Source organism: Lissotriton helveticus, chromosome 11, assembly GCF_964261635.1.
Source record: "Lissotriton helveticus chromosome 11, aLisHel1.1, whole genome shotgun sequence".
Lineage (NCBI taxonomy): Eukaryota > Metazoa > Chordata > Amphibia > Caudata > Salamandridae > Lissotriton > Lissotriton helveticus.
The window spans coordinates 1,039,436,702-1,039,448,880 of NC_136072.1; the positions used below are offsets into that span (position 1 = coordinate 1,039,436,702).

At 45.1% G+C, this 12,179-nt stretch overlaps 1 protein-coding gene across 1 annotated transcript in view; it reads right to left on the reverse strand.

The window, feature by feature from the left end:
* The window catches only part of TCTN1 (tectonic family member 1), a 242,824-nt gene that overhangs the window by 22,230 nt on the left and 208,415 nt on the right, over positions 1 to 12,179 (reverse strand). The window contains exons 12-13 of the mRNA XM_078667480.1: positions 5,707 to 5,854; positions 2,994 to 3,116 (exon numbers count right to left, since the gene is read on the reverse strand). Coding sequence (XP_078523606.1) covers positions 2,994 to 3,116; positions 5,707 to 5,854 — 271 coding nt within the window. The remainder of the gene's footprint in view (positions 1 to 2,993; positions 3,117 to 5,706; positions 5,855 to 12,179) is intronic.

Below are 12,179 nucleotides of genomic sequence, written 5' to 3' on the forward strand. Positions count from 1 at the left end.
GACCTACTGACCTCCAGAAGACTCCTCAAGACCTGGCTTTTTGAGCAGGTGCAGCATCCCCCCCCCCCCCCCCACGCGCCTTGAGACCCTCACAGGTGAGTAGTGCGCTTTATAAATGCTATGATTGATTGATTGATTGATTGACAGGGTGAGGGGCAAAAGCTGGCTTCCTTCCCGATCTTCGATCTCATACAGTGGGTAGTTACAAAGACTGGGGAACTGAACTTTAACGAGGTTACCCTTTAGAGCACAAAATAGCTTCATGGATGTGAGTACCTAGTCCTGCTTTTCTTCTATTAAAGAGATGCCTCTTGATCTAGGTATATATATATATTTTAGAATAATGATGGCCATCCCATCTTCTTCCCCTCCCAATGCCAGGTGCTTCTAATCTCTGGCTGTTATTATTGTTGTAACTTGAAACAGTTAAAAAAAAGCAGTCATAGTTGGTTGCTATGTGGGCTCCTACACATGCACACAAATCTAATTGCTGAAGGAGATGGTGACTTTCTTAGCCCGGAGTGTCAAACTTTGAAAACATAATGCTGGGAATAAACATGGAAATAAATGTGCCAAGATTTACCATGTATCTATGGAAACCTACCAAATGGCTCATTAGCTCAAAAGAATGTATTAAAAAGTATGCATTCTGACGACTATATGGTTTAATTTACGAAGAAATCCAAAATTTAAAACTAGCATAAGACGGATCTACTAGTGATCCCAAGTTACGTTGATTGAGGTATTCACAACACTTTCCTAAGCAGATGTAATTTGTGACTGTTTTAAGGATCAAGCACAAATGTATGATATTCAACAAACAAACACTCATGCCTGTTTCCTAGCCCTAGATATGCATAATTAAAAATGTGCGTTTTAAGTTAGGGAAGTACTGCATTTTCTGTAGCACTGATACCAGGGTCTTTTCAGGTTTAACAGTGGCGTGCAGAAAAGTTTGGACATAAATGTATATACTCACTAAGTTATAAATTGGTGCCTAAGTACGATCGCCGCAGCTGGAATGGGACTGGCTGACAAGGAGTCGGCGGTCCCACCCGCCATATAAAGATTTTTCTACTGCTGCTTGTGCTGCAGCTCAGGAAAAGTGCCGCAGCACAGGCCGTTGTGGAAAAAGGCAGTTCATACACATCCATGTACCGCAAGCAAGATACCATATGGTGCCTGGCACACAGTTCATGGATGTGGGGCACTACTTGTATCCCCCAGGTAACTTAGCAGTGGCCTATGGGGACTGGGGCCCTGCTTGGGGACCAAAAAGTCCCTTTCCCGCCGCCTTTTCATGGCAGTGGGACTGCCATGAAAAGGCAGTCATAAAGTGATATCTTAATCCCTACGGTGATGCCTGTGCAGGAACCACCCCCATTGTAGGATTAGGAATCCGACCGCTGTCCTGACGGAATCTTTGATCCTGTTGGAGGCGGTGGTCATCCACCCCCTGACCTCTGCGCTCCAGCGGCTGGTATTGTAATCCAGCAGTCAGACTGATTCTGAGGATGTCGGATGGACTGCCACGGATAACTAAAACAGTCTTGAAAAAACACAAACCACAATGCAATTAATAGGCCTGGAGTGAGTTCCCTAGTGATCTCAGTGAGAATCAAATTAAGCGCTGACCAGGTGCAAGCTGCCTAACTGCGTGAAAGTAAATCTCTGACCTATCAAAAAAAAATTGTTTCACAGTGATTTGGGATGAAAAATCCATTAAGGACTCATATTTCGAGATGGAAATAGCTGAACTCCCACAGAAAAGTACAGAAGGATGGAATTCTGCAAAACTGAGTTTGGAACTTTAAAGAGATAAATACATTTAAATACCAACGATATGACAGAGGTCTTTCTTGATGGCATGAGTCAGTTTGAGCACAAGTGCCTCAGCAGTATATCCAGCATTATAACTCTTCAGGCAAATTGACAGTCAGTTTGTCATTTCTTCTTGTCCCATAAAGTGCTAAAATCAGTGAGTTAGATGTGTTCCTACCAATGTCAGCTCCAATAAGGATACAATGCAATGAACTAACTTTAAAATAAACAAAAGGAGGTTAGTATTTGGTATTCCCAAGTCAAACTCATTTCAGGCCATCATGGCGTCTAAATGATCATCAGCAAAACAGCCCTCAAAGACCAGTGCTCAGTGTGAGCAAGTGTCCTTGACATATTGATGCCCACAGCCAGGAAAGGTGCTGCTGAGATCAAAGTCCCTTAATCTTAAAGCCAGTGGTCCGCATACCAGCAGGTGGTCCACATACCACCATCAGACCAGTTTTGGTAGCACCCATCACTAGTTCAGCAGCCTGGGAGGTGGAGGTCAGTCTGTTTCAAGAGGTACGTGAAACCGCAGGCCGAGCCATCTGGAAGAATCATGCTCTATAATCCAGTTGAAAATCCTCAAATGCATGGAGGGCTCCTGATCCCGATCGGGTTGACACGGACGAGTGCCAATGATTTAAGGACTTGGAAAAGTGGCCTTCAGCTGACCTTTGGTAAATATTAATAGGCCAGCCTGATTCCTGATTGAACACATTACTGTAAATGTACATATTCGGAATGGACGGGTGAGCAGTTGTGTAATTAAATGTCTAATAACAAAGGTGGTATTTTAATACTACTTATTGGGTAGGTGATGTTTTCCTAGCAGTGTTGTTTTCTCAGCACAATTTCTCACCTTTGTGTCCTCCTGCCTTATGTCTGCAAGTGGCACCTGATTTCTGGTTGCCTACCCATAACATACAAGAGATTTAGTGTTGTGTTGTCTTGAGTACATTTTCCTTCAGGTGTTGGGCCTTATTCAATTAATAGGTAAGGTGCAATAAGGCTTCATGGAATTACGCCTGGGAAGAAAATGTGCAAACATTTGTAGGTGGACAGTTTGTTTAAGGTTATGAAACAAGCGTTTTGCATCAACACATACATACACTAAAATATAACCTTAACTGTACAAATAATTTTTCGTTGTTAAAAGGGAGATCTCGTACCTTGAGAGACGCATACGTCGTTTTTGCCGTGACACTATCTATTTTGGCCTGAGGATTAACCAAGGATCCATATTTCTTCCAACTCACGACGATTTCTAGAGATATGGGAACCTGGCATCCTTCCTACGAGAGAGGGAACATCAAGGTTAGTTGTAGATATGCTACTCTGCCCAGCGGATATCAAGCTCATGTCAAAAGATACATTAACTGGAATTGTATGTTTGCATCAGGGACATTTTAAGGATTTTGGGGGCACTGGGCAAATTGTATGTTGGGGCCCCTGTTCGGAACAGCTTTGAATTTATGATCCAATTTCAGCTCTTTCATGCCCTCTTCGGCCAGGTCACTGACAATGCCCGGGCACATTCGTCCAAATTCTACATTTGTGTACATCTAACATTCAGGGATAGCGGCGTGTTGTTAATATTGTAACAGCAGCATCTCACTAATAATACTGCAGATAATCTCTGTGACACCTCCCCTTTTCTCATATGGGAGGTCATGTATTGATCTAAAAGGAAAGTTTCATGGATGTTGCATGAAACATAAACCCAACATATCTCTGCAAATATGTCTGCAATAGACTCTCACATATCACCCACATTAAACCTAAATGAAAGGAAAACCGTATTTAAAATAATCTATTTAGGAATTATTCAAGGGCATCAGGGCAAAACTCTCAGCAGAACAGCACGGGTTCTATCAAGGGGCCCCTGAAAGGGTGGGGCCCTGGGCCAGAGCCCACTTTGTCTATGCCTTAACCCCTCCTGTGCTCATGATGAGCTCAGCTCGTCATGAACCACGGCGCTCCAGTGCTCATGACGAGCTGAGCTCGTCATGACCGTGCCCGTTAAATGGAACGCTCGCACGCTGGGCTGACTCCCCTGCTGGTGCTGAACGTTCCATGGGAATGGGTGTGGCCATGACGAGCTCAGCTCGTCATGAGCACCGGAGCGCCGTTACTCATGACGAGCTGAGACCCCCCCCCCACCCCCCAGCACAGTGGGGGAAACAGCCCCACAGTGAAGGGGTTAAAACGTCTCTGGTTCACACTGCAGCGTACCAGTAAAGTATTGTACTGTTGTATCTGCAAAGGGCTTCCTAGCCCTAATAAGGCCCAGACGCGCTTACTGCATGGCACAGTAAGAAGTGTATGCATATCAAAGACTGTGTGTTCTGAAGTCTTTATAGATTGTGAAACCTTTTTAAAGGGGTTACATTGATGTGCACGCAATATAAACATGGAGGCCCAGGGCTATTTCTTGTATGGTTTGCCACTAGTTTAAAAGACGATGTGAAAGGGAAAACTGCCTTCCAAATGGAGTAAGTACTTAGAAGAGCAGGGCAAAAACCCTTGCCTATATACAAATGTACACTGAACTGCACTGCACCATGAGTCAGCTCGGTCAGTTGAGGTGCCAGCTGCAGAACTGGTGCAAGTATCCACGTCACAGTCTGGTGGGACTGTTTAAATGGCTCTCGTGAGCCGCGAGCTGATGAGCTCAGGGGCACTTGCATGCTGAGAGTGGTACTATTCCTGAGAAAATTGCGGCAGCACGTCTAGCAACCTATGAATACTTTCCCTACTGATGAAAGAGGAATCTAGAAACACGTGTCTAGGGATACGCTTGAAGAGAATACTGGCACTGGCCAATGAACTATGAGAACTGTGTATGGAGCGAATAACACTGAACCACATCGACCATGATGCAAAGAGGTAATTCAGCTGTGACGTGTCAGCGATGTGCTCCAACCCCCTTTTTTGACTGTTTAAATGGCTCTTGTGAGCTGCGAGCTGACGAGCTCAGGGTCACTTGCATGCTGAGAGTGGTACTATTCCTGAGAAAATTGCGGCAGCACGTCTAGCGACCTATGAATACTTTCCCTACTGATGAAAGAGGAATCTAGAAACACGTGTCTAGGGATACGCTTGAAGACAATACTGGCACTGGCCAATGAACTATGAGAACTGTGTATGGAGCGAATAACACTGAACCGCATCGACCATGATGCAAAGAGGTAATTCAACTGTGACGTGTCAGCGATGTGCTCCAACCCCCTTTTTTGACTGCTTAAATGGCTCTCGTGAGCCGCGAGCTGATGAGCTCAGGGGCACTTGCATGCTGAGAGTGGTACTATTCCTGAGAAAATTGCGGCAGCACGTCTAGCGACCTATGAATACCTTCCCTACTGATAAAAGAGGAATCTAGAAACACGTGTCAAGGGATACGCTTGAAGAGAATACTGGCACTGGCCAATGAACTATGAGAACTGTGTATGGAGCGAATAACACTGAACCACATCGACCATGATGCAAAGAGGTAATTCAGCTGTGACGTGTCAGCGATGTGCTCCCACCCCCTTTTTTGTCTGGTGGGAGCAGTTTAAGTTTGCATCCTCTGGACTATGCCTGGGATCAGATTCTTCTGCAGGCCTCCCAATTCTACCTTTTCTGCAGAGTTACATGGGAGCCCACGTTCTGTGGACTTCCAGTGGTGGTAAGGCAGATTTCGTCCTATGAAAATCCCTGAGGAATGCCGAAATCGGAGTTATCTTGCAATTATGTTCCTATAATAAAAGCATGTTTGTCCAGGTCGGCTTGCAGCTTTGATGAGTTTCTGCCAATAGAACAATCTTCAGGCCCTCATGAAAACGTTCTGCTAGCTTTGAACATGCAAGAATTTCATAAATTAATCCATAATGTACACTGTACCTGGCTTGTGCTGATCTGATTGATAGTCACCCAGTCTGCCACATTTTCAGCCTGAGAATTTCCAAAAGATGCCACATAATCTGGAAAGTTTTGCCCCCTGAGCACTTGTGTGATGGTGTCAGATGTTAGCTGGCAATTAGTGGAATACCTTCGAGAGAAAGAGAGCGCAAAGTTAGTGCATTACAGATATTTCGCTGGATTTTGACTTCGCTGTCAGGCAGGCGACAATAAATGCTTTAAAAGAGGGAGTGCTACAACCACACTTGCTGCACTGCAGGTGTTTGCACATTCTGCTGCATGCACTACCGGTGCAGTATTTGGGCCATACACTAGTTTTAGACCTAATATGATATGCAGCATTAGCTGTAAAGATATCCGATGTAAGCGCCTGATTTACAACTGTGTCAAGTACAACGCAACAATTGCAACGGTTTACCAAACACCCTTTGCTGGAGGTCATTCTAAATGGTATTACTGTGATCGGGAGCCTCCACTGGCTCCCAATCAACAAAAGAATTACGTTCAAGCTATTCATGCACACCTACAAAGCCCTCCACAACGCTGGACATGCTTACCTCAGCCACCACCTCTCCTTCTACGTTCCCACCAGTTAGCTCCGCTCCGCCCACCTGGCCCGGGCCACCATCCCACAGATCTGCAAGACCACGGCAAGACCACGGCTGGAGGAAGATCCTTCTCCTACATCACTGCGAAGACATCTGCATCTCAGGCAATCGCCGTCTCTGCCCCAATTCAAGGAGGACCTCAAGACCTGGCTCTTCGACTGAACCACAGATCCCCAATGCCCCCACCCCCACCCCCACAGCGCTGTGAGGCCCTAACGGGTGAGTAGTTGTGCTTTACAGGAATCCTGATTGATTGATTTTGAATTCCTTTTCAGGATTTGTAATTAGATAAACTTACACTTGTCGCTTTACACATGCGAAGCCGACACTAGCTGATCATCGGCGGTACTTGCAATATGCGAAAGCAATGTGCGGAAAAACCATCACTGCACATTTCCACCGTTTCAACGGCACCTTAAATAAGGGAGGTGTGTTGACTTTGTACTCTCTGATGCTTTATGCATACGAATAACACACAAGAGGAGCGGCGGGAAAATAATAAAGGAAAAGGAATATCTGTAAAATAAGAACGTAGAACACTTTTAGAAATAGGAACTCAGTGTTTGAGATACAAACACCCAGCATTCATTTCGCCGTTTTTTGTCTAGTGTCTTCTTCCCTTACGGCACTGACACTCAGTGATTTGAGTATCCTTTGATACAGTGGGTGTGCCTCCACGTGGTATATGGCTTGACAGGGACTCGCCTCACTCGCCATTCACTTCAAGGGCATGACGTTTGCTGCACATCACCATTGAATCAGTACGTGTTATGTTTGTGGCAACCTTTATATGTTTATTGTTCGTTATCCACAACCCTTTTCCCTCCTTTCTTTCCCACAGGTTTTTTCCGAAATTAAAGAAGAAACTTTTATTCTGGAGAATCATTTTGTTTCTCCAACTGTGCATTACGAGGATAGGGTGCGCCTTAGCGTGCGCATACCGTCCCGTAAGCTTATCAAGGTCCTGACGAATACCTGTTAAATATGACACATAGGTAGAAACATGTAGACCATATCTTTTATCCCGCACCACCATTAGTCTTTTTCACCGACAGCCCCCCTAATTGGGCAACAGGTGCCCTCTTTTTTAATTTATATCCGCAACACCCCAGAATAAATCACGTAAGTGGGCAGTTTCGGATATTTTTAATAACACGTAGTTCTTCCTTTTTCACATATAATACAACCTAACCCGCTCCACTGTAATCAGGTGTCGCAGCACACCTGGATGGCATTCGGCTGTCCGGGTGGGACCCCGATGATGAAGCATGTCACCAACTAGGTTGGTGAGTGAGGGGTCTTCTTAAGGACAAAGGATGTCCTCATTTTGGATTGTGGCTAACACACAGACTCGCCTATATTAAGGCTGAGCGTACCTTCCCAGGTGTAACTCCCTTTTTGTTGTTAATTGATATATCTAAGGGGACAGGGAGTCCCTCTCCTGCCTTACAGGCAAATACCCTTTCTCTCCCTATTGATTACCCAATATTGGCAGCGCACAGCTGTGAGAGTTTCCTTTTTAAACAAACCCCCCTTTTTTTCTGGACCATACATTCACCACCATTTTCTGACAATATGAGTGAATATCAAGGCCTCACTTTCTCTTCGGATGAGATTGATGCAATTATGGGAGACCTCTCAACATTTGCAGACACCAATATCTCACAGAGCATCTCGCAAACCACTGAGTGGGAGAAACTTTCTGAGCTTAAGAAAAACAGGATAAGGACTATTCTGCATGGGACTATCTTAAAGGAATACGTGATCAACAAAATGGCTCCTAAAGGTTTATTAGTGACTAACGCCCCACGTATCTTTCTGGAAGACGCCACTTTCCGGAAAGATTGGGCCCTAATAGCCTGGCACTGCACACATGATTGGATCATGCTAATCTTGAAAACTGCGGTGCGTCTATCTGAAAAGATCCTGGTAGAAATCCAAGTCACTGAAGGAGTGATAAAGGCGTCTATAACTGGCTACAAAAAGAAATTAGAAGAACTCAACAAAGAGATTAACGAATATAAAGAAAATCTCACACAACAAAAAGTAACTAAGTTCCAGAAGGACTTGAAGAAATTCTCCTTCGTGAAAACCTATCCCTACTCCGACCCCGAGTATGTAGCACCAAATAAACCGGATGCAGCACCAGCTTCACCGAGTAACAGCTCGGCGAGCAGTAATTCAAGTGCCTCCAGCACAGGAAGCTACAAACAACGAGGTAAAGGAAGAGGAAGACCAGTGCAACAAAACAACTGGCCACAGTTTAATCCTATGATGCAAGGATACCAACCTCCATTCCATCCCCCACCATACCCAATGTATGGTTGGCAACCACCCTTTCAACCCCAACCACCCCCACCTAACAACTACCAGCCTTTTTTATGGAGGGGCGGAAGAGGCAGGGGAAGAAACAGAGGGGGAGGACCACAGGTACACTGGGCACCAGAGGACCCAATCACGAACCACACCAGGAGCAAGAACCAACAAGCGGGACAGAGCAACATCTAGATCTAGTGACCAATCTGGCATCCCGACCTCTCTCAACCACTGAGACACTAGTCCTGAATAAAGGACTAGGTTTTGTCCCCACACAAAGGTTCGATAAATTTAACCTTCATTGTGAATTGGCCTGTTTTTTTAGGAAATTAAAACTTAAAGCCTTTTTTGAGAAAAATGGAGACAAAACTGACAACAATGAAAACCAAGATCGCAGTGACACAGGATTACGTGTGAAGTCGACATTCATGCCTCCTCCCCACATGACTCCGGTGGAAATTTCGGCCTTTGAACAAGCTGTTTTCAATGACATCGAAACTGCTGTGCCAAAAGAACCTTTCACCAATCTGACGAGATTAGAAAGGCTTGCTCTGGATGATTTGAAACGCTGTGACAACATCACAATTAAACCAGCGGACAAAGGGGGAGGTGTTGTTGTACTAGATACCACCATGTATAGAACTGAATGTCTTCGCTTGCTGGGCGATGTACAGAATTATCGACAACTCAACTATGACCCCACCCAAGAATTGAAGAATGAAATCAAGTCATTAACTGACCACGGTGAAGAAAGAGGCTTTATCACCAAACAGGAGGCTGAATTTCTGTGCAACAATGAAGGAAAAATTCCTTATTTCTACATTTTACCCAAGATGCATAAGAACAAGCACCCCCCACCTGGCAGACCGATTGTTTCAGGGATAGGTTCCGTCCTGGAACCCCTATCAAAATTCTGTGACGTCTTCTTAAGACCTCTCGTCCAAAAAACTCCTACATACTTGAAGGACACCAAGAATGTCCTCCAGCTGTTGGATCAACTGACAATTGATGACAATACCATACTTGTCAGTCTCGATATAGAGAGCCTTTACACTAGCATACCTCAAGATGACACTCTGAAGGTACTGGAAGGAGTTTTAGGCAAAGAAACCTGGACCTATAAAACACCTAGGAACTTCATACTTGAATGTGCACGACTGGCACTTAAAAAAACGATTTCGAGTTTGAGGGTACCCTGTACCTCCAAATTGGAGGTACCTCGATGGGAAGCACATTTGCTCCCAGCGTGGCAGGTCTCTACGTGTACCATTTTGAGGAACAATTCATCCTCAATGATCAGAATCCCTTTCTCTCAAACACCCTGCTTTGGAGGCGCTACATAGACGATGTCCTGATAATATGGCAAGGTCCAGAAGAAACGCTGCTGGACTTCTTCAAGTGGATCAATACCTTGGACACCAACCTGAGATTCACATACACACAAGACCCCAGGACCCTAACCTTCCTTGATCTTACAATCACTAAGGAAGGGAGACGTCTGGAAACGAAGACCCATTTTAAACCCACGGCTAAGAACAATCTTCTAAGATTCGAGAGCTTCCATCCCAGACCATTGAGGGAGAACCTACCCTATGGTCAGTATTTAAGGATTAGAAGAAATTGCAGCAATATCAATGACTACCGTGAACAATCAGGAGACCTAACCCAGAAACTCCGAGCTAGGGGCTATCCAGATAGAATCCTGAATAAGTGCCAGAAACGTGCGAGGAATCAGCCAAGAGAGACCCTGTTGGATGACACTCCCAGAGAGAAAACAGACACACCTTTGACATGTGTAACAACTTTCTGCTCCGCATCTAACCTCATGTCCAAATCCATCAATAAACATTGGAGGATCATTAACAGTGGCAATCTGAAATGGGAAAAACCGTTATTTGCCTACAAAAGAGCAAGGAGCATACGTGACAGTCTGGTGAACACGAGACCAAGAAGAATAACCGAAGAGGCCCCCACAGTGCTCAATACCTGGGGATTACCAAAGGTCCTGGGTCACTACAAATGCGGGAACTGCAGTGTTTGCTCCCTAACAGAGAATACAAAGATATTGCAATTGGAGGAGGGTAAGACTTGGACCATCAGATCCCACACCAATTGCAACAGCACGATGGTGGTATACCTCATTTCCTGCCCCTGTAATCTCAGATATGTGGGCATGACCTGTAGGAAGGTAAAGCAGCGTATATGCGAACACCGCAGCACCATTCGCTGCAAAAAATCAATGACAAAGCTCACTGAACACTTTCTCTCCATGGGACATGGCCCTAACGACTTCAAATGGACCATCATTGAGCAAGTTGTGAAGGAAACCAACCTTTTTGAAAAGGAACAACGTTGGATCTACCGTTTGGCCACTCATAAACGGGGCCTGAACGATAATATTCCTTGGAACTCAGTAAAAAACTAATTCCTATGTACCTGCAACACTCCTGGAGTAACCATTCTCCTGCATCTTTTGGGCAACAATTTTGAATTTTAAATAATTTTAACCTCTTTGTAGGTACATCCTGCACTTCCCCTCATTTGCCAAATAGGGGATTAGATTCATGACTGGCATGTAATGCTGATGCCCAATCAATCACTGGTTGCAAATTGAATGTGTCTGATGAGAGAATTCTATCTCCCAATTTTGTCTGCATGGTCTGTAAACTCTTCACGTCCGAATAGCCACCACTTTCAAAATAAAAGATATCCCTTTAAGGCTACCTCCGTCTAACATGACGCTTAGTTCAGCCTGGCTGTTTAGCAATCCTTTCTATTGGCTAATCAGCCGCCCACACGCCCTACGCCGATCACGCCTCTTTCACCTAACCACGCCCAACCCGGAACCGGCACACTGATCTACCACGCCGAACCGGTAACCCAGTAATCATCGGAGCACTCGCGGTGACGGTTTAGGTGTGAGCGGCGCCCGACCTCCCTGGCACAAGTAAGATTGTTCCGGTTAAGAGTATACTCGTACTCATTTGTAAATACTTATTTGGCAACACGAAGGTATTACCTTTCCAACTCCTTGCATTTTTCTACCTAGATTGTAACGGGAATTAAAACCGATCACGGAGTGGCTCATGGAGCATTGAACAAAAAAGCTCCGAGTAAGACGGCCATTCCGCTTCTTCATTCACAGTAACCGTGCATGCTTACCACTATCGTACAATGTCGCATTATGTGTGGTTGGTGTGTTAGGTCCAGTTATAGCTTTTAAATCCTCTATTCCAGCCCCTTATTCACGAGGTGGTTATTTTAGTCCCACGCAGTCGCCTTCACTTGCACGACGACTGCGTTTTTTCTCAGTGTTTGAGATACAAACACCCAGCATTCATTTCGCCGTTTTTTGTCTAGTGTCTTCTTCCCTTACGGCACTGACACTCAGTGATTTGAGTATCCTTTGATACAGTGGGTGTGCCTCCACGTGGTATATGGCTTGACAGGGACTCGCCTCACTCGCCATTCACTTCAAGGGCATGACGTTTGCTGCACATCACCATTGAATCAGTACGTGTTATGTTTGTG